Source organism: Arvicola amphibius, chromosome X (assembly GCF_903992535.2).
Source record: "Arvicola amphibius chromosome X, mArvAmp1.2, whole genome shotgun sequence".
In the NCBI taxonomy this organism is placed as follows: Eukaryota; Metazoa; Chordata; class Mammalia; order Rodentia; family Cricetidae; genus Arvicola; species Arvicola amphibius.
In genome coordinates, this window is record NC_052065.1 from 95,398,505 (window position 1) to 95,422,524 (window position 24,020).

Genomic DNA, 24,020 nt, shown 5'->3' on the forward strand with positions numbered 1-24,020 from the left:
GCACATCTGAAGACAGGAAAAGAGGCCAGTATACAAACTTCCGGTGTGCTATGTGTGCAATGGAACCATTTGCATTGGACTGGACATCCTAGGTGTGAGGGTGGGAGTGGGGGGAGAGCAAGCCTTGCACTTCCTCCATCACTTTCACTGACCTCCTCTGGGTGGGGGTGATTAGAGAGGGTAGTAGCACATTCGTGCAATCAGAAGGCCACTTGAGGGGGGGGCAATTGTTTTTTTTAGAATCTGGTACCTAGCTGACCTTGTTTAAGAACAATAGAACCTTCCAGAAGTGGAAGCCTTTTGCTACATACCAAAGTAAAATACACACTGTTTTCCAAGAAAATACCCAGTTGCATTAAAAAAACAAAAACAAAAACAAAAACAAAACAAAAAAAGGAAAGCTTAACTGGAACTAATGAACATTTAAAAGGGGCTCTGTAAACTTTGTGCTACTCAAATGAAGTTCAAGTATTACTTCTGAGCTGTTTAAAGATCGCAGAACTTATACAATATTCTGGTGATAAAGAGTGCAATTCACATTTGTGTTTCTGAACAAATAAACCACAACTGGCTAGAACACAACTTGTGCAATTAGAATCTTTGTCTGAGTTAAAGACACATGCTACATATTTCCACATGTTCAAAGTTATTTCAAACCACATATTTAACAGCTTTGTAATATACAACAGAAGTGAAAGGGCCTTTGTTTGAAGCACACCATTACAGCTTGTATAACACCCTTTACACTACAAACTCTTAGTCAACAGCTACTTAGACACAAAAATGCACTGTGCATCAACTTGAATACAAAAGGAGACAAAACTATCCTTTTCCCCCAAGCCATGGTGGGAAATATTGCTGACCTCGTCCTCTGAAGCCTGCAGGATGGTTATTCTTCAGTATAGCATTATTACACTGGTAAGAAAAATCTGTATAACATCTGCATATATCAAGGATTTTAAAAAATCTGATATGATTTTTAGAGTCCGCATGACCAGTCACGTGACCTGCTCAAGATTGAGTAGCACCGTTAAATACATAAACACACACACATACATGCATGCATGTGTAAGTATATGTACACATACATGCATATATGTATGTGACAGATCTCTTCTTTAAAAACAATAACAGCCGGGCGGTGGTGGCGCACGCCTTTAATCCCAGCACTCGGGAGGCAGAGGCAGGCGGATCTCTGTGAGTTCGAGGCCAGCCTGGTCTACAAGAGCTAGTTCCAGGACAGGCTCTAAAGCTACAGAGAAACCCTGTCTCGAAAAACCAAAAAAAAAAAAAAAAAATAACAGCAACAGAAAAAAACTAGCTGTAAGCTCACCCAGGACGAGGAGCTACTGAAATGACGGGATGATGGCTAAGATGGATCTCACAACAACATGGTCTATTCTGTCTCTCTTCAGACTGTATGTTTCATTTACTTTTCTTTTTTCCTTCTTTTTTCTTTTTTTTGCAGCAGACAATGCCATTTAGCTTGTGCTCACTTTCCCTATAAGGGCAAGAAAATGTCAGGTAGACTCTTGCTTTTATACTGAAAGACTAATCTACCCCAACATGCTTCTAAGCTGAAACAACAGGACTTCAAAGCCCATTCTAAAGTCCAGAAGCTTAAGTTTTTCTGACAAATCTCTGCATTCAATGGAGCTGGCTACCAAGATTGCCTTTCAGGCTAGCAATTGGTATCTTAGTTAAGGCATTATAACTTAAAATGGTTACTTCAACAATGGATGCTGTGGATGAAGGAATACCAAACCTCGAAGAACTCTCATCAAAAACAAGCTGTGCTTTGCTCTGGTGGCAAGCAGAACGATTTCAGCCAATTGTCTTACGAACTAGAAAAGGATTTTCTGAACTACCAGTCTGTCATTTATCACAGTGATTAAATGTCTAAGCTTGACCATTTCAATAATCAGTGGCATGTCATAGTTTTATAGTATACATTCTGCAGCATAATTTCACTCACCACTTGGTATACTGACTTCCTTTTTGAAAAAATTATATATATTTCCCAAATATATATATTTATATATACCTATATATATTACCATAAAACAAAGGTCATCTTCTGCCAGAATCATCTGTGGGTTTTCCTGGGGATAAACATAAGGGCTTCCCATTGACATCAGTAAGTTCTCTTTGATTGTGTGATGGGAAGAATAGCCCTGCAAATGAACCGGGCTCTAATTAAAATATCTGAGTGCCATTTTCATAGATCCAACATAATATCAATCAACATAGAAATGTGTTTATATCAAAAGTATGTAGTGCAGAATGAGATTCAAGCTCTTTATCGAATCTCTGAAACTCAGACAAATTCGGAATCATAGCATAGATGAAATTTCCTTTCACTAGATTATCTTTATCATGTCTTAGATAAAGTTAGCTAAAGTTGTCTCTGACCAATTATGACTTGTTGAAACCTAAAGCTAACAAATTTAAATTAATACAAAATAGACAAATGTCTTTTTGGTTACTTGCTCAAAATAATTTTTTTCAGCTAAAAAAATACTTTGGAGTAAGGAATTTGTGTAATCTGTTGTTTTTTATATAGAAACAATAAAATTTTACAAGAATATTTCTCTAAATTGCCTTTTTAAAAACCCCTCTTAATTTGACTTAACTATAGTCTTCTCAAAGGCACTAAATTCTGCATCTGATCTCTTCCTAATAGTTGCTGCCTTTCAAAATGATTTCTATATCTCATTTGAAAGGCAGCATATGCTTTTCTAAAACAGTGTTTTAAATTGTAAATTGGTTCTCTAACTTGAGGCTGTCTCTCCTACGATAACCAGCACAGAAGACTCTCTGTGACAAGCCCTATCTTGGACCTTTGAATGTTCATTACTTAAACTAAAGCTTACTTACTTTAATCATGGGAAAAACATGTACTTGACCCAAATACAAAGCTGTCATAGCAAAGAGAATTTCAGACAAATTCAAGAGTAATATACAAATACCTGAATTTGTCATGAATTAATCCCCAACTCAGCTATCAAAAAATGACTATCTTACTGAGGAATACTAAAGACAAACCTAATAAATCCTCAAAAACTGCATACTTTCTTCCATCCACAGTTAAAAGAAGGAAGGAGGAAGCAAGAAAAAGAAAAGGGATAGAAAGACAGAAACCTGACTGAGATAGCAAAGCAAAAATATACCTAATATTGTAAGGAAAGAAACTCCAAAAGCTGTATGTGCTGCAAAAAAAAAATCAATGATCTAAAATAGTAACAAGATCTTCTTAACAAATGCCATTTTCCTACCCGTTACCATGATGGTCTTAACTGACAATGTCGAAGCTTCACCATGGCAACGGAAACTATCATCATAAAATGGTACAGTAAAAGAGATAGCTAGACCAAGAAGGTGTAGGGTCTCCTGGAAAGAGGTCTGCAGAGAGGCCCAGTGACTGGTTGAGCGGCTCAGTGTCAGGAATAATGGTTGTATGGCGGAAGGGGATGCCCGATGCCATTTTGGAAGTGATGATGCTGGCGATGAGCAAGGTATTCAGCATAACTCAAGGTCATCTTTTCACTACGGTACCTAAAAGATAGTCAGGGAAGAGAAAAGTTAATATCAAGAAACAGATGATATGCTATTATCGAGCTAGGAGGTTCCTAAGTGATTATTTTATGTAGCAAGAAACAAAAAGCCCTCAGAGAAGCAGTTACTTGCCCAAGGTCACGATGTTGGTTGCTAAGTAGCAAAGCTGAGATCAGAACACAGGAATCCAGCCAAGCCGTGGTGGCCTATGCCTTTAATCCCAGCATTCGTGAGACAGAGGCAGGTAGATATTGGTGAGTTTAAGGCCAGCCTGGTCTACAAGAGCTAGTTCCAGGACAGGCTCCAAAGCTACAGAGAAACCCTGTCTTTAATAAACAAAAACAAACAACAACAACAAAAAAGAACATAGGAACCCAAACTCTGAGTCCAGCTTTTTCTGCTCTTGTACTTGTTTAAAGTGCATTCTCTTTCACCCAATTTGAAGCATGAAGGAATGGAGAGAGCTGATCTTTTTATCATCATATATCTATCTGATCATATATATATATATACTTCACTGGGCTATTTTTCTTCAGAGACCTTCCATCTCTTCCTCCCTTACCATTCCTTTCTGTGTCCACATGTCTTGGGTTTTGACACTATGTTATAACCGATTGGCACTGGAACCTCTTTGCCTACATCTAGTTATCTTTCCACTGCCTTACTTTTCAAGGAGAAGCAGTTTCTCCCTTCGGTCTCCTTCTTACTCAATCCATGGACCAGCGCCCTTAGTTCTGCCACTATTCTTTCATGGCTGTCATAGGTTTCTTTGGATTCTGTTGGACCTTTCCATGATGGTCCCACTTACTATTTGCTCTGTAGTCTCATGGTTTATACACCCCCACCTGTCTCTGGTTTTGTTTCAGATTCTCAGATGGCTTATCTCTTTGACAGTTGCTCTTACTCTTACGTTGTAGAATTTTCCTAGGTTCATATATTAACTGTTTAGACTTTACACTCCGCCCTCCTCAGTACACTAGATCCTTAGAGCTTCAACTTTGAACTTCTCATAGACTATTCCAGAATATCAGCTGTATCATGAACTTTACATTTGCAGTGTCATGTTAGACAGTTCCATGCAGACACAATTCAAATCCAGGACTGAAACATAAACCTAAGTCTTCTCTCATGGTCCCTATATGTTTTTTCAAGGAATGGCCTTGGTCCTTTTTATCTTGCCTTGTTCATGTCTAAGTGATAGTCAAGTACTTCACTTCTTTCACAATTATGCTTCTATCTGTTCCAGCTTCCCTATCCTGCTGCTGCAGCTCCAGTTAAGGCCCACACTGTATTTTGTTTAGACTGCTGCACAGATTCTTAAATAACAGGTTTCCTATATCATTTACCTTTTCCAGTCCTATACTTCCCAAGTTGACATTTTTAGACAGGGTCTTTCTACATATCCCTGGATGCCTTGGAACCCACTATGTAGACCAAGCTGGCCTTGAAATCACAGAGATCCACCTGCCTCTGCTTCCTGAAGGTTGGGATTAAAGGTTTGTGCTACAATACCTGACCTGGAGTATATTTTTAAAACCCTATAATGGTTATCAAATGTCTGTAGAATCAGGTCCAAATTTCTTAGTGTGAAATACCAAGTCTTGCATGGTCTGACTCAATCTACTTTCTGGGCCACATTTTCCTTTAATGACATGTCCTATATGCAATGAAAGACCAGCCAAATCATAGTGCTTTGCATTTCTTAAAACTGGCTTTCTACTTCACCACCTACATGGATTCACAACACATCTTCAGGGAATCCCTTTCCTCCCCCACTTTCTACCTGTCAAACAGTCTACTCATTTTTCAAGCCCAGCCCTAAATCCACCTCCTCTTTGGAGTCTTCTGTCACCCACTGACTTTCTCGAGTTCCTCTTTTCCCAGCATTATGATCCTACACATCCATAACACTCTGCCTTGTAATAGTAATTATTTTTATCCATGCCCTTCTATTCTCCTCAAACTATAAACTAGGGGAGAACAGAAATGGGGGCATTTTCAAATTTGTAACTATGCAGAGATGAGAAAAATCCATTTTTAAACCACAGGCATGTAATGCAATTTTCTGGAATGGAAATAAGTGAAAACAGTAACCCATTTTCCTAAAATGGTCGATACTTTCCTTCTTAAGTATCCCTATTATTCCATGATGAAATTTATTTAGCATTCAAGTTCAGCTCAATTGTGTTTCTCAATAAGCTTTCATAGTAGACTCCTATCACTGCCAACATTCTAAGGTTAAATTTAAATTTTAGGACTGCTTATCAGAATCCTGGGGTTCTGCAAGGCAATGTCAAAAGCTAGTGAATCGCTAATTCAGGTACTTTCTTCAATAAGGTAGTTTAAAATCTCAGGGGGTTAGTTGTAAAGCGCTAGAATAATCACATGGAGCTAAAGATGGAAAGGATGGGCTCATATATCATGCAGTATTTACTGCCAAGCAGAGTTCCACTGTATCTACTCTCAGGATGGCCCTGCCATTTGTTTCCACTATTTTAGATATGCGAAGCAAGTATAGTTCCAGAGACGGAAGCAATCAAAGCATTATATGCATACACTTAGAAGTGTACCAGTTAGTCTTGTGCTACAAAATGCCATGGTACCTGGTCAGCTTTATGGTTTTCCTAAATTCATTAGTAATTGGAGCTTTGTAGCCTCCTTTCCTCAGTAAAGAGTCTATGGTCTGAATTTGGTCCCATCCTGTGGAGAGGTAATAAGACAAAATATCAGTCAAGCACGTATTACAAAGCACCTTTGGTTAAGTACAAAAAAATAACTTTGTAGCAGTCAGCTATCACTGTGGCCAAATTCTGTCAACTCCTTTGGTCCTAAAAAAAGTCATAGAGAAGAGCTAAGATTTTATCCTTGTACAGAAGAAGATTCATCACCACATGCCATAAATTGTCTAAGGAACTGTTCAGTCATGTCTCTGTACCAAATGTACTCTTCTCTAATAGATATACCTTCAAAAGGGAGGAAAAGCCTAAATAAATAAAACATGACTTGTGTTAACTCACTAGTATTTGGGGCTCTCATAACTATTTCATGGTGACTGCTGGTCTTAATGGCATCTTCTATGCTCAATAATCTAAATTTGTGTGAAATATTCAAGGGTATTTTATTGTTTCTGATATGAGTGTTATTCTGATATCCTTATGAAGTCAATGATCCTGCAGTTAAGATATTTTCTAAAGCAATCCAAATAAATCTTCACATAACTGCCGTAAAGATTAACATCTCACTTGAGGACTAGCACATTAAAATTTGTTGTTATACCTTTCATATTTGTATGAGAATACACAGGAAAAGCACATTTCAAATGCTTTCTGAAAAGATAAGCTCTACAAAATTTTTCAAAGCATTCATTTGAACTAATGTGAGACTAGTGGTTTGAAAGGACAAAGTACTATAGAGCAAAGTTGCGTGGAGTCACCATATTGCTTCATAAAAGTGTGTGGCATATCTGTGAAATAAGAAAATTGTTATCGATCATGAAGTATAGACTAAACATAAAGTGTTACTTCGTGGATTCACAATGCTCCCAATCTTAATGGGAAACTTACAGTTTCAATATTAGGAGAATGAATAATAGCAATTACCTAAAAAGAATGGTTAGATATTGACAATGGGTAATGTCAAGCTACATGCCTGTCTCTAAGCCCAAGGTCTCTTCATGCACCATGCTAATTACCACACACTGATGCAGGGGAAAATTGTCTTCCAAAGCAGTAACAAGCTGTTGCTTAAAATAAACCCCAACTTTTATAAATTGGTGCTATTTTAAAAGTATGGATTTATGAGTATATGCTGTCAAATGTCACAGCAGAGATGCAGATTCTGTGTGAGTGATTCACCGATTTGAACCAGACATTGCAGTGGCAGCGATGAAAGGGTCAGTTATTATAATGTGACATTGATCAATTAGCGGACATAACTGCAAGGTCGGCTACTGCACTTCAGCTTAAAATTGTCACTAGATCATATGAAATAAAGTACAACAATGACCTTGCTCCTTTGCAACCTCCGGTAGGTAGGTGGCGGTGCGTTTTGATCCTTTTTCATTGATGAATTCTATTCTAATGCCATGTACACCCACCTGAAAGAAATTGGCAGTTTTATTAGTACAGACTTCTTCATAGAAGCAGAAAGAAAGGTTATCATTTAACTTTCAATGCAATTCTCCCCCACCTTTGTTTTTTATTTATTTTTATTTTTCCCAGAGCTGAGGACCAAAACCCAAGAACTTGTGCTTGCTAGACAAGTACTATGCCACCGAGCTAAGTCCCCAATCTGTTCCCCTTGTTTTCAGAAGTATGTAGTTTTCTGTTTTCCAAGACATTGATTTGTGGATTGGAAGGCCAGTATTATATCCATAGAGACTAAAAAAAAGTTGACTTGTATATGTCCAACATATGGAAGGCTATGCTATTTTGTTTAGAATCTGAAACAAGCTACATGCATAGAGGAGGATAGTTGATGGCAAGAATCCTGCCACAATTCCCAACCTGGAACTGACTTAAAAAAGATAGCAAAGCCCATGCAGTTACACTCACAACTTCAGGTTATACTCTCAAACTTCCTGTACTGACACCCTCACAAGTTTTAGTTCCTTTAAAACCTTAACTCTTATGTAGACAAACCAACACTGTCTCATAAGTCTGGAAAAACAGGCTGGGCTGGGTGGTGCACATGGAAGGCAAGACAGGACGATTATATATTTGAGGTCAACCTGCACTACATAGTGAGCTCCAGGGCAGCTTGGACTATGTAGTAAGACCCTAATTCAAAGAAAAGACAGAAAAGAAAGAAAAACAATCAGACTGTATATTTCATAATATGTTTCAATTTAACAGCAATAAAGACTTCAAATTACCTCAGAAGAGGGCATTTTTGTAGTTTATTATCCTAGCTCAGGAACCACTGTAACGTTTTGAAGTGTGAAATAAACTTAGTGATACCTGAAAAGAGAAGTCTACTGACTATAGGAAGATCTGTTGGTAATGTTTTGTTTTGTTTTGAAGCAAAACCAATGTGCTTTCCCTTTGATTAGCATATAATCAAAAGGAAGTGGTTCTTTCCCCTCATAGAAAAAGCTGCATACAAAGCTGAAGAGAAATTATTCAAAGTTCGCCTTTAAATCACTGATAAGAAAAATGTTAAAAGTTTAACTCCTTTATAAACACTGATAAGAAAAATGTAACTTTCAAAGCATGAGCATCCTGTTCCATTCTCCCCATCTCCAGGAGCCCCAGATCAAGAGTGCCCAAGCGCATACTATAAGGACGCCGACACACTAGAGGGCAGATGTAAAGGCAGGTCCACTCTATCCCAGACTGAGGCTTCTTCTTAGATCAGATGAGAGAAGACAGAGTCATATGTTTCCATGTGTGTACACATGTGAGAAGCTCTTGTGCTGTTTCTGCCCTTTGGCAGAGTTTTCTAGTTTTTCAGGGAATGAAATGTTCCCTGGGAAATAGATGTCATCCTATCTTTATATATGTACCACTTAAGCCTAGCAGACCTTTGGAGCAATTACTGTTTATTATTATTATTATTATTATTATTATTATTATTATTATTATTATTATTATTATTATAGTGTGTCCTTGTGGCTATTCTATTATATACTACTATTCCCACCAATCTCCTCTTGCTAAAAATGCAGCCAAGATGGCTGTTTAAAAGCCATCACAGTAAGGCCTCTCAGATCCTATGGGATGTGACTGTGGACATCTGAGCAGAAATGTCAGTGTGTAGTTATCAAATATTTCCAGGATGAAGGGCATCTACCAGTCACCCCAAAGTATGACACAGCACTGAGGCAATGACAAATCTGATACTTTATACTAACTTCCTGATCGGTGATTCCAAAAGTTTATTCTTTGACAATATCAGATGCTTCATAATTTGTTTCTTTAAAATACACAGCACAGGTAATTTATGCTCTATCATTCACCGCAGTGAATTTTGAATCGTTACCTCTATTTATCAAAAATCTGTCATGTTAAAATTGAAAATAATTTTGGTGTTATTAAGATGTCTAGTCACAACTCTGAGACGGTTCCTTATCTGCACGATGAGAGTCAGGCAAGGATCAGTGATATTTAACTGTCTCGCAGAGAGGAGGGGGATGAAAACATTATCAGAATCGCAGGGCTGTTCGCAGTCTAGCAAGTATGGTTTGGAAAAGGAACAACTACTGGAGGTGATTTTTTATCTTATCTAACCTAAATAATCTCTACTAACCATGAAAGCTCTGGCAAACTACAAGCTCTGTGCCTACATATTAGGGGAAATAATTAGTTAGATGGAAAGCTAGTTTAGACATACAAATCTTTTCTTTATAGGAACACAGTCTCTTCAATGAGAATCTGACATTTTAAATCCTAGTAATTTAATAATTAAAAGAGGCTAAGACTAATTGCATGGTATATAAATTGTTTCTTGAAAAACTTGTATATATGAGATTAAAACTGAAGAACATGCTGAATAAAATAAAAATTACTCACCAGCAGGATTGTTTATTTAGTTTTATATTGTGAGAAGACCCAGGCAACAAATCTGATTTTAAGAAAGCCACCTATTTTTCTGGGTTCCTATGATTTGAACAACTGAAAGTTCCTATAAATGTGGTCATTTTAAAGTAAATGCTTTGTGAGAAGCAACATGTTTTTTTTTCTTTTAGTTTTTTAAAACTTCATTTTACATTCCACCCACAGTTCTCCCTCCCACTGCCCCCTCCCCTCTCCCTAGCCCACCCTCCATCTACCCCTCCCAAAGGGTAAGGCTCCTATGCGGAGTCAACAAAGCCTGGTACATTCAGTTGGGGCAGGACCAAGCCCCTCCCCCCTGCATTAAGACTGAGCATGGCATCCCACCATGGAGAATGGGCTCCAGTAAGGTAGCTCACCTCCAGTAGTTGTTCCTTTTCCAAACCATACTTGCTGGACTGTGAACAGCCCTGCGATTCTGATAATGTTTTCATCCCCGTCCTCTCTGCGAGACAGTTAAATATCACTGATCCTTGCCTGACTCTCATCGTGCAGATAAGGGATAGATCTTGGTACTACCGCCAGGTGCCTCACACATAGTTCAAAGAGAAGCAACATTTTCATAGGTCAGAAAGTTATTCCACAAAGCCAGAAAGCCCAAACTAGGATGACTCATTTTTCAACTAGCAGAATCAGGAGAATGGGAATAACATTCTATGTGGTACTTGTTAAGTACTACTTGTGCTTGGACTCATGAGAGTGGAAATCAATTCTGATCAGCCTATAGAAATCCCTGGCTTTGCAAACTGTCTTATTCACCAAAATGAATGATGTTGTAGTTTCATTACGAAAAGTCCTCCATAAACTCCTGTGCATGGACACTTGGTCTCCAGCTGGTGATCTTTAGAATGTGAAGCCTTGCTGGAATAAGTAATTCAGGCAGCAGTGGTGGAGGTGGTAAGGTTTTATAGCTTGGCTCCACTTCTTGTTCCCTCTTTGCCTGTTTCTGAACTACTGATGCATTGTGAGGTGCTAGCCTCATCCTCCTGCTACCCTGCCTTCCTCACTACAATGGACTGTATTCACCACGGAACTGTAAAGCCAAAAAAAAATGCTTTCTGCCTTAAATTGCTTTTGCTGGGCTGTTTCATAACAGCTATTGTTGAAGTTATCAATGAGATATGGGATCAGTTACATAGAGAACTGGGATTCCATGAAGTAACTCTGCTCTAAAACTATCTTAGGACCTGTCTTAGAATGGAAAAAGACAAAGTATCTAGGAACAGAATGACAATCAGTAATATTTCCCTAACTAACTGTGCCACTCTCCAAAAATACAGCCAAGTAGGCAAAACCTGGAGACTGACAAATCTAGTTTCAAGGGACTCTGCAGGTCAGTTTCAAAATGATTAGAATGTCTGAGAAAAAAATGCTTTCAGGGTCCACTGGCTGCTATATTATTGGTTTAGTCAAGACTGTACTTTTGCTAAGTAGAGCCATAAATCAACTAGAATTGTAGTAAATTAAATATAGGACTTATAGATAAGAGGATATGGAGTTAAAGAGAGCTATATCTATGTGTGCTGAGCAAACAATATGACCAGTTCAACAGATTTCTATTTCATGCTAAAAAGAAAGCCATATTTATTCAGAGTCATTCCATAGCAAGTAATTCTTACTAATATTATACAATCTTTCATTTTTAAACACTGTTCAGAATAATTACAATATTAATGTTGAACCCCCAAATATGTTATCTTGATTATTCCATATTTGATTGTCCAGTTTGGGGATTATGTATCCCCAAGTCCAGCAGCCCTCAGCTCCCCATCATCATTCCTCTCGTCTCCATTTTCCTATTTTTTCATTCTATCAGTGAGCATGTGTGTACAGGGAGAAGAGATACATGCAAATTAATCAATTTTGCTTCACGGTAAAAGGTTTGGTAGAAGAGATTAGAACTAATGGCTGAAATGAAGCCCCGAGACTGTCTACAGATTTCATTTATCCTCATTATCTGGCCCCTTGTTAGAAATGTGGCTTCACTTAAAATTACTATTCTCTAATGCGGTGACCCTCAACGTAAGAGTATTAAAAAAAGTGCCCTCTCCCACTCCATTATAATACATGGTCCATATTATGTTCTCTACAGCTGCATAGCCAAAGCTTAATAAAGCCTCATCTATCTGCAAGGCAATGTTAGTCCTATAATACACTAGCAGCACAACAAAAGGCTCCTGCTTTTACGGGCAAGCCTAATCAGTGAGCAGACAATCTGAATAGGTTAAAACATGAAGAAGAAAAAGAGACATCTGGCTAAGAGTATAATTGCCTACAAAATGTGCTCTCTATTGAGTAGGCTCCATGAAACCTTTGACCACTGGGGTCTACAATTATGTCCAAAGTCCTGACCTTTGAAGTTAACTCTGCACCTGATAATATTTTGGCCAAGAATATTAATCAGTTTCCTCGGGTATTATCTTATCTCAGCCAGTAGTGGCAGGGCCACTTCCATTAATTCCCATTTCGGGGCCTCATGCTTTTTCAACAGTATGGCCACGGCTCACCATACTCCTTTCCAGCGAGTTCCTCTTAAATAACATAAAGAAATATATAGCAGGAGGTCAGAAAATTAAAAGTTGTTCGGCATGCCTTTTTGGATGAAATCATTTGGCAAAATATGCTTTGTAATTAACAACACAGCCAGTTACTGGCCATTCACAAAAGACTGACCTGCTAGGCTTAATATACCAGTACTATTGAAGTAAATGAAAGGACTCAGTTCTTAATGAGAGGAACAGGGATGTCTGGCACACTCCCAACTCTTTCAAGGCTTGCTTTGCTGATGACATACATATGCATCCAGAAAGCAGCCTAGGATATTGTGGCCAGAAACAAGTGCTGCACAGGACAGTCCATAGATCAGGCCCAGACTCTCTTACTTCTGGGTGGAAAAACTCAATGCTTCTTTTCCCTGAAAATACTCCAACCCCACAGTGCTATACATCACTGTCTCAGACTCATCATATCACAGCAAATTTTGTCCCACTCTAGCTCAACCTACTACAATAGTGTCTTTTCTTAGTGAAAGAAAATTCAGCATCAAAGATGACAATACCTGAAACCCAGGTCTACTTACTCCAAGTCTGCGATCTGGAATAATTTTTGGGTAGGGTTTTAACTGTAAAAGATGATACTGATTTGTATGGATCCTACTCAGTGTTTGCCCCCAAACTCAGTAGTACCAAAAAATATGTAGACTGCATATTTTCTAGATCCGCCATTCAAATTCTCAGTCACGTAGCTGGCTGCATCTCTTTGCCCATCATCTTGAGTAGAAATTCTGGAGTTCTGCAGGTGTCTATCTGGTTAACAGGACCCCTTTGTAATCTGGCTAAATTACAAAATTTTAAAGTCTTGCAGCAATTTGGATTTTTTTCTTTGCTTTTGTTCCTTAGCAGCTTTTAATTGGTAACTTGTAACAACTGCAATCACGAATATTTTTCAATAATAAGAGAAGCACACATGAAACTTCTCTTTGGAAGAATATAATGGAGGAAGGATGGTGGATTGTTCTGTAGTCCCTAGTGCGACTGACAGGTAAATTAGTGATTTCAAAACAATTTTCTCCTAAACTGGGCCAATAAGAAGTATATCTATGTTACTTTTATCTATTACCCTCTCAGTTCTTGGAACTCTCTTAATACCTCTTGAGATATTTTGTAGAAAAAAAGGAATATAAATTAAAAGAGATAACTGATTATAAATTCACCACTTAGACATTAATGATCTTTAAACATAACTGTATATAAAAGCTTGCCTTCATCATCTACATCAGCTAATGGATTGTTTTTTGTTGTTATGTAACAACTGCAAGTGTCCCCTTGAATAAAATGCATACATGCTGCTCTGGTCTAAAATCCGTATAAATTAGTCACCTTAGCTTAGCAATAAATTGATTCAGTCTCTTAGGATCAGTTCTTAGCTTCTGTAGTAATTTTGATTCATGTAGGAGACTTAGACATCTTGGTATAAGGAACACAAGCCTGCCAATTTAGTCACAAAGGCCCATGAACAAAAATCAGATATAGCATTTATTTTACCTAATAGCACGGCACTCTAAAGTACCTGAACTATCTAACAATAACCCCTATGAACTGTTAAAGAATCAGTTAAAATTTTAAATAAAACAGTGGTACATTAAAAAGATATGAAACCAAACATATTTATATATCATTTTCAATGAAAGAAAATGTGCTTCCTCAAAGATTTACAGTGAACAAGGGACAGTTCAGAGTCTAATTACAGGAAAAACACTTTTATATTATGACTAATTATAATAAGCATTCAGAAAAGTAGAATACTGAAGTTTCCCATGCAAAGTTCAGGCAACATAGGTGACCTTTAAATAAAAGGCCTGCTTTTCATCAAAAGTTATAAAAATGTATTCCAACCATTTTTAAAAGAGGAGATAACAAAGGAGATGACTTTTAAGATGAGGAAACTGAAGTTATGTATATTTTTCAAAACCTAGAGCTATGACTTCGTTTACTCTTCAAAGGCTGGGGTGGGGCAGTTGTCTCTGGTCAAACATGTTCTGTAGGAAATCTTTGACTGGTAAGAGATTAAGAAAAATGTGTCCCAGTTCTAACTGTACACTGAGTATGTGGCTCCGGATGGGTTAGCTCAGTTTATGTTTATGTTTCTGAACAGTTACATGGAGGTTGATTAATAAAAATGAATTAATCTTGAAATCATGAGGAAGACCATAAAGAAACTACACTGAATCTTTCTGCAAAGCAAAGTGCCTCTTGTAAAATGAATAATCTCTCCCTGATGTGACTGTTTCACTTACATTTAAATGTAAAATGCCTTAAAGAAATGACACAGTAATAAAATGGAGGCATTAATGGCTTAGAATATTTTGTTACCATAGAGAATTCTCTGTGAAAATGAAATGTAGAATGCATAATTTTAAAAAATGGACTCTTTGACAAGTTTTGGCCAACATTTACATTGACAATGACCATTTAAAAAGTTAGGGAACTCTTTTTTTATAGTTTCTAAATAGCTGATTCATTCTCTGGATGTAAAATGAACCAGAAGCCATTAAAAAAAGGGAGTCTGCCACAGAACCATACTGTCAAAGAGACCTTAGTCCAACCTTTTCAACTTCCTAGTATAGAAACTGAGGTCCAGAAAGGTCACAGAACTGGTAGGGGCAGCTAGGAACATAACCCAAGTCTCCTTGTTCTCAGAACTCAGCACTTTGAACAAAATGAAATGCTGGAACACATGCAGAGCACAGAGGAAAGAACTGTAACTGAACCTCCAGGCAAGGAGAAGGAAGACAGTGTAGATTCTAGGGCAGGAAACAAAAAAACTTCCTTCACCAAACAATACAGACAGGAAGGCGGGAGACCTGAGCTCGAGTGGACTCTGTTGTCCATTCATTAAGGGTCCAAATGAGTAATGCAAATATTTATGGACTAAATCCCCTTCTAAGAAGTTGCTTTAATGGCTTGCTTCCCCCTGAGGCTTCTTGTTCTGCATGAGGACTTGTTGATACCCAGCAAATCCTCTGTAGATGGCCAGTAAGTGCAAAACACAGCAATGTTTCACAGCACTGAGAACAACGCTCAAAGCAGAGCTTCGTGACAGGGACCGGATTCCCATAACCACAGTGGCATCTTCCACTCCTTCTCAAGGTCCTTTTGAAAATAACAATGAGGCACAATTTCCAGAGCTAGGTAGACTGATTTCTTTTTGTTGTTTGTCTTGTGTTTATAAAGGCAGGAATTTGAAGGCAGAAGAAAAACAGAACATAATGTACATCACAGTTGCGGAAAAATAATCACAGGGAAAACAGACTGTATACAGGCGACTAGAAGTCATTTCACTTGGCGACTTTGTGAGTCATGCTAGCCATCTGTGTATGAATGGGGACTCTGTTTTCAGCTCTACATTAAGAGGATCTAAAAAAAAACCTGGAAACCTTTATGGGGGAAGGAGAGTGAAAAAGAGAATATTAGCTTCTAAAATATAGGGGGGGGGGGATAATGACAGTAGCCAATTTGTTCATCTCATCTGTTTATTCTCATGAAGGATGTTACAAAAGCGCCCTATTATTAACTGCAACCAGACACATCAGAAATGGAACTGTGCTCGCTCAAGAGGTGTGCATTAGAGGTTCTTTTGAAAATGAAGTACAGCTCTCTGAGTAGCAGGAGTCCTCAAGGCTCACACACAATGACAGATACTTTGTTATATCAGGGACAGAGTGGGACTAGAGACATGAGGTCTAGCTTTAATAGTCCAGGGACAGATTTTTGAATCACACAAGAATCATGCTGGCCGGCCCCATTAAGCATGGGATGGATGATTCCATGTCAATGTGATGTACTAAAAATGAATCCCCCAGAAAGCTGTCTTTGAAGCCAGATAAGAAAGAAAAAGTCTTCAAGTTTTTGCAAGTGTCATTAATCTATGTAAATATGATCTAAGCTTCTGCTTTTGGATACGTTAGACAACATTTCTTCTTCATGCCTTTAAATGATCTTCCTTCTAAAGCTCAGAAGTAAAAGATGCCTGATTGTAATTTAGTAAAATATTTTGACTTCTGTCAGTTATGTGCTATATTAGATCCCAACAAAATCATTGGTAGCATGTATGCCATACAAATTCTATAAACACGAAGGCTATTCATTTCTAATATCCTGAAAATGAGCGGCTGAGGTGACTACCTAGCCTCAACCCGTCACACTCTGCCCCTTGTCATTTGTCTTACAACCTTTCATATTGTTTGAAAAGGAAACATGACTCCCAAACAGTGGGACTGTACTAGTTTTAGGCTATGTCATTTTGGAAGATTCTGACATGCGATGTGAGGTTTTCTTTCTTTCTAAAGTGCCATGTCTGTCAATCACCCTGTCATTTAGAATTAGCATAACGCTGTCAATGGAAAAACACAGAACGGTGGTGATGGTAAGTTTTATGTTCAAACACAAGAGAGATTGTGTTAGAATTTGCCCCGAGGGAGGAATTTTCCTCACTTAACAATCATTTTAGCCTTGCAGGTGTATATGACAACATATCAGTTAATGAATAGTTTCCACAAATTACTCGCTTTTCAGACCTTTAAGAGATCCCTTTAGTAAGGGATTTTACTGAAGTAATATACTTTGTCAGTTGCCCTATTTCAACTTCTGCTTATATCAAATGTACTATTTTACTTTTTTAACTTTGAAATTCTTTAATAACTTTGTTTTCCCCTATGGAATAAGCACATGAAGGACTTCGCATTTCATGTTAAAATTAAACACAGCAAATAGGGCATTTTATTCTGGGGAAAGAGCTCTAATTACTTGACCATGTAAAATTTCTCAAAGAGAAGGTTATAGCTTTCATAGTATAGTCTGATTTCTCAAAATGAAAAGTTAAAAATATACAATTAACTAATATGCAAGGATAAACCATAAGGTCATCTTCATAATTTTCTTTTACATAATAATCATATATATGATTAAGCATGTACAAAAAGAATTTACACAAATGTACAAAAAGCACTTACACATAGAAGGTAAAGAGACATAGTTTGGGATACTCAAGTTCAGTGACAAGACAAATGTACGTATTTGGTAAGATGTATGTTTTCCAAACACTTTCAGTTTGCTGGATCTGTGCTTGTAGAGCCCACAGATGCTACTAAGGCCTTGATGTATTCAAATGGTGAGATTATGAGGGACTTATATTTCTTTATACTTTAAATTTTTTAGAATTTTTTTCAATAAGTCAAAATTACTAAAGATTCTCTGTGTGTGTATTTGTAAAATTTATTTTACTATTTTTATTTTGGTAAAATACAAGTAAAATTTACCATTTTGGTAGGCTTTTTTGTTTTTAGCTTTTAATAATTTTTAAATCACACAATTCAGTGACATTAAATGTATCTCTCCTCTTATATAACCACCTCTGATTCCAGAACTCCTTCCCCACTGCCAATGGAGATGCTGTACCCACTAAGCAGTCACTTCCCATTCACCTTTTTCCCAGGTTCTGACAACCATTAATCCATAACCTTCCTATAGGTTTCTCTATTCTGGACATTTCACATAAATGGAATCATACAGTGCATGGCCTTTCGTGTCTGGCTTCTTTGATGGAGCATGATGTTTCCTAGGTTCATCATGCTATATCATGGATTATGGCTGATATGGATACACTATTGGTAACAAACAGTTGGGTTTTCACTTTGTGGTTATTGTAAAAAGTACTGCTATGAGCATTCTTATTTAAGTTTTGTTTTCAATATCTTTCTTAAATTAATTTGGGCATATATCTAGAAATGGAACTGTATCAGCCTATAATTAAAAATACTTTTACTTCCACTTTGACACATTGTTTAAAGCTGTAATGGTTTTCATAATTAGCAAAGTCAACCTTTAAACTATCCTTCCCAAAAGAACAGCATTCTATTTCTAACCACAATAGTGCACTTAAAACTAACTCACATTCTTAGAGTTAAAATCGGAGTTGTTACTCTTTGAGATTTACTGCTTGTTAAGTTTCAGCGGTCTTATTTGAAACAGTGATGGTAGAACAGAAAGAGACGGGCTCTCCCTCCTGGCCCAGCCATTATAGCAGTGTGTAATTCCCTTTCAAATGCTGATATACTAAAAGTACAAAATCCTGTGTGTTGTGTTAACTCAACGAGAGAATGCTACATAATAAGACAAATATTTATGCTCCCAAATACCAAGTCAAAAGAATATGGAATCTTGTAGAAATTCAAGCTGGCAGAAGGTGACCACAAAAGACAAATAGCACTTGATAGAATACATAGTGCTAAATATTTCAAGGGCTGTACTTCCCATCCACCTAGCAGAAAAAAGATACATCTTATGAACATCAAAGCCAAACAGCAAGGTGAATTTTTGCTGTTAAGAGTTCTTGATGTGAACTGAAGGGGATGTTGTTAACTCTGTTTATTCATACTTATTCATCAGTTACTTTTTCTCTTTTTTTCAGTTTTTTTTCTTTCCCATGAAACATACATACATTTACTCAATATGTACATATGAATAAAATGAATGCATTTATACATTCTCAAACTGTATTTTCAACTCAGTGGCTGCAAGTAAGGGTAAAAGGGTGTCTGTAGCTTGGTCATCCCCATGACCTGAGACCTTCACCCATTCTTACTCCCCATGCCACCACTATACACATTACATTCTCTAATATACAAAGCAAAAATTAAAACTCTGGCTAGAGAAAAAAAAGTAACAGTCCTAAAACAATAAAAGTAACCACTGAACATAATAAGTGTTCATCAGTGGGAACATGAATTGGAGCTATTAAGTAAAAACTACTGGGAGATAGCTCCATAAAACTGGTAAACTTCTCTTCAAAAAAGAAAATCTAAACAGGCCTGGTGTTTTGAAGCACATATTCAATCTGGCTATTCAGCCAGTAGAGGGTAAGAGGATCTTGCATTCAAGGGCAGCCTGGGCAACAGGGTGGCAAACAAGCAAAAACGTTGACAGAGGAAATGAAGAGAAGGAGGGAAGGAAAAGGGAGGGACCATCAAATAGGAATGTCACACATAACAAAAAATAAAGAAGGAAATTTTAGATCTATAAAAAGGTTGACACTTTTCAAATTTTCTAGTATAAGTGTTATTAAATTATTTCATTTCTTCCTTTATAAAGGTCATAAGATGCTTTCATATTCTGATAACACAAAAAAGCCTATCACAAAACCCAGAAAGGACACTTTCATCCTCTTCTATGCAAAAGGTTATAAAATAGCTCTGGTGTCACAAAAATAATTCATATCAGAGACCTTCTGAGATGAATCCCCAGAATGTTACTCTGTACACAGAGTAGTGAATTGCAGCGGAGTAAACCATCTGGAGTCTCATGAGCAATCATGGAAAAATCAAAACTAAAATTCAACTCCAGTTAACTATGAGGACAATGATCTGGTTACAAGGCAGTCTCAGTAACAATAGGAATGATTCTTCGAAAACAGCAGCAGAAAGAAAAGCTCTTGTAAGGATACAGTAATTCTGTTTATAAGTGGTGTGTGAGAGAATGCTATTTATCAACAAATGGCCCTTGTTTCTTCTCCCACTAGTTTCTTCATATCCTGCATGTAAGTTTCTCTCTGCATCATGATAGAAATCCTATCTTGACATTTCTGTACATGCAAAACACTGCTTGTAACACAGCTGTATTTAGGAATACAGGCATGGCCTCTGTTCAGCTATTTCAACTGCCAAAGTAAATCACCCCAAGTTTTGAATTGCACATAGTAAATCAGAAAAATACAATCAACATAGGTTTCTCTGTAAAAAAACAAGGCACAGACATACTCTAGATAGAACAGTATTTTCAGTGTAATTTCAAGTTATGTATATTAATGTAGTCAACAATGAACTCACATTATTTAGTTCTAATTTACTAATACTCTGTCACTGTCACAAAGTGCCTTCCCCCCATGTGGTGTATTTTGCTAACTCTCTTACTGCTTCTTTCTGACATGTGTTGTCTGACTGCCTAATCATTCAGTGGTGGCCACAGCATACTCAGAGGAATGGAAAGACTGAAAAAATAGAATCTAGTCAGTCTTTCTCACTACTTATTAACAGCCTTATTGGGTACTTAGGTGAGGTAGGAAGATAAAAGAGAACACCACATTCAGTTTGGAGAATCTAATGCCAGAGTATTTGGTCATAAAAATAAACCCTTCACTTGTATCTCATTGTTCAATGGGGAGCTTTATTTCAGTATTAGAATGGACAGGAGCCTTATATTCTGGACTGAATTGGTAACATCTATTCAGGAGGAGTTACCTTCATGTAAAGTATATTATAATCTTACCTCCCAGTCCAAATAGTCGCAGACATCTTCAAAGTTAGTGAGAAGAGACACCGAGCAGAAAAGCCGTGGCAGCTCATCCCTTGTCATTGGTGGAAAACGGCTGTCTTTAAGTGCACTGTTGAAGACAGAGCAGAGATTAAAGCCATTACTGGATGTGAAGGTTTCTAAGTTCAAATACTGACAATCATTTGAACTAGGTAAATAATTAAGAATCAGAAACGTATTAAAGGTGCAAGGGATCCTCCAAGGTATTTTTTAGAAACCCTAGAGATTTTATAAATCACTATTTGTCATTAAATAGATTGTTTACTGACCAAGCCTGTGACTACTTCAACTGTAAAGAGTGAATGTTCACTCTCCTAAGCAAAAGCAAGTTTTGATGTCTCTCTATGTTACTTGTAAAAGCAGAAAATGCTTTATTTTACATTTGAGGAGACTAAAAACTAGAATAGTGGAAACATGCTAGAAGGCCTTAGAATCAACGACTGGAAGAGGGAAATGTATGCATGATCACACAGCTGTCTTTTTACATATACAATTACATTGAAAACATACAACAGTTACCATAGAACAATAACTCAAAAAGATGAATTTTTTTCATCAAGAAAATAAAATCAAAGAAAATTAAAATAATCATTCAAATCGTAGACTAAAAGCAAGGATTTCATGTGCCCAATAAAGGACAACTGAAGACAGGACTCAAGAACCTGGAACTACAAGAAAGAGGGCTCATCTGTACAGCAGAAGTCTGATTAGGAGATTGTGAGGTTATTAACCCGATCAGCAAGCTCTGAGTTTCTGCATACATCAACTCTGATTAGACCCTTTAATCAAGTAGCACTGTGCCAAACTCTAGAGACCCTTATAAAGGATAAAATGGTCTTCCTCTAAGAGTAGAAGAGATAAAGCGATGGTGCCCCCACCCCCACCCCCTTACTTTCTCTTTGTCACACACCATGTTCCTTGTAGTTTTTAAAGAAATCATTTCCTGGTTAAGCGGAACACAGCTCTGATTAAAGTATACGTGCAACTATTGAAACAGCATCCATAATCAAACAGCCTATATAGCAGCCAGGCTTAGAAAACATTCTCACTGCCTCATTCTCACAGATTACAAACTCAGAAACACAGCAAAATCCACGGTCTTTGGAAATAACTTAATTCCCTTTTAAGTGACACATTGCCAAATCCACTCTTCTTCCACTTTTTGGATTTTTGAAACAGGCTCTTGTTATGCACCTTTTTTTTTTTTTTTAAAAAAAAAAAAACCTTTTCCCTCCCTTCTTGACATTCTGAAACTTACTGCATTTATGTTTTCAGTGCATTCTGGTGCTCCATCTATCACCATACAAAAGAAAATGTTCTCAGGAAGATACAAAGATGTTATGTATTTATAAAGTATAATTATACATGTCATTCAAGAGGCCACGGTCAACCAAGAAAGCCAGGAAATTGCAAACTCATACTCCAAAAGAAGCAGTCCACTATTTTACAATTTAGCAACATAAATTTCCTATGGCTTGGCTCTCTTTATTTTCCTCCTGACAAATAAAATTCTTAAAAATATTCTCAAGCTCTCATCCCAAGGCAAGTTGAAGACACACTCATATTTAAGCACCTCTTTTACACACAACTACAGGAACAAAAAGCTAACACATTGTGGAGATGTATCCCTGGTGTAATTAAAAGGCCAATCATATTTTTCCGTTTTCCTGTTAAAAAGAACAAAAAGAAAGAGTAAAAACAAACCCTTTATACATTAGAACCATGTAAATACAATTTTTGGAATTAGTGAGGGGGTTTTATTGTGGTAAAATATGCATAAGACTTAAGACTTGAATTGTTTTAAGTATCTATGTTTTGGTAGAGTAAGTATATTCATAATCATTAGCATCATCTATCCCCAGAAATTCATTAACTCCCTACCTGAAACAGTGCACTCATTAAACACTCATTTCCCTCTCCTCTTTTTCCTCCAGTTCCTGGTATAAAATATAAGTAAGTATATTTTAATAATTTCCAACAGTTGTGCTAGGATACATACTACCAGAGTTATCCTTTAAAAGTACACACTTTGGTAAGTTTTAGTATATTTAGAGTTGTACAGCTAGCAGTATTACTCAACATTAGAGTATTCCATAACTTCATAAAGAAATTCTCTGCTTATCATCAATGAATCCAAGTTCTCTCTACTCCCAGTTTCCTGGTAATCATAAATCTACTTTTTCCCTTATGGATTCGCCTATTCTGACCATTTTATGCATATAGAATTACCCATACAAAAAAGTAAAAATTATATTATAAATAAAATAAAAATATTGTCTTTTGCATTTGGCTTCTTTCACTTAGCATAATGTTTCTGGGATTTCAGCTACAGAGCAGCACTTTATCCTTTCTATCATCTAATAATATTTCATTATATAAATATACCACATTTTGTTTTTATTTGTGGATGAATGGGCATTTAGGCTGTTTTCCTCTTTGAGACCATTATGAATTATACTGCTGTGAATATCTACATAAGTTTTAGTAAGGACATAATTTTTTATTTTTATTTATCTTGGGTACATATCTACAAGTAGAAGGATCATTAAGGTAATTCTGTTGAACTGGAGATATGGCTCAGCAGTTAAAAGCACTGAGTACTCTTTCTAGAGGACAAGGGTTCGATTCCCAGCACCTATCTGACAGCTAACAACCACCTGTAACTCCAGTTTCCCTCCGGTTCCATGAGATCTAATGCCTTCTTCTGAACTCTACAGGACACAAGGCACACATGTGGTGCAGACATACATGCAAGGAAAACACACATATCAAATAAGCAAATCTTTAAGATGAAGTATTTCTGTCTTTAACTTTGTGAGGAACTAGGAGTTCCCAAAGAAAAGGCTAAATAATTGTACAATATATTAAGGTTCCCACTTTTTTATATCCTTATCAATGCTTGTTGTCATCTGCTGTGTTTTTTGCTTGTTTTCTGTTGTTATTTTGTATAATTGTGGGCCTGTTTTAAGATACATTTTGCATCCAGCTCTATTTTTTTTTTTACCAAAACAAGACATATAGTTAAGTTCTCAATACTTTGTGGTAAATT

The 24,020-nt window shown here is 37.0% G+C and overlaps 1 protein-coding gene across 1 annotated transcript in view; it reads right to left on the reverse strand.

Annotated features, from left to right (window-relative positions):
* Nucleotides 1-1,293: 1,293 nt before the first annotated feature.
* Nucleotides 1,294-24,020, reverse strand: part of Ammecr1 (AMMECR nuclear protein 1) — a 111,846-nt gene continuing 89,119 nt past the window's right edge. Inside the window, exons 3-6 of the mRNA XM_038317344.1 lie at nucleotides 20,927-21,041; nucleotides 7,561-7,651; nucleotides 6,159-6,255; nucleotides 1,294-3,555 (exon numbers count right to left, since the gene is read on the reverse strand). Coding sequence (XP_038173272.1) covers nucleotides 3,441-3,555; nucleotides 6,159-6,255; nucleotides 7,561-7,651; nucleotides 20,927-21,041 — 418 coding nt within the window. The 3' untranslated portion in view covers nucleotides 1,294-3,440. The remainder of the gene's footprint in view (nucleotides 3,556-6,158; nucleotides 6,256-7,560; nucleotides 7,652-20,926; nucleotides 21,042-24,020) is intronic.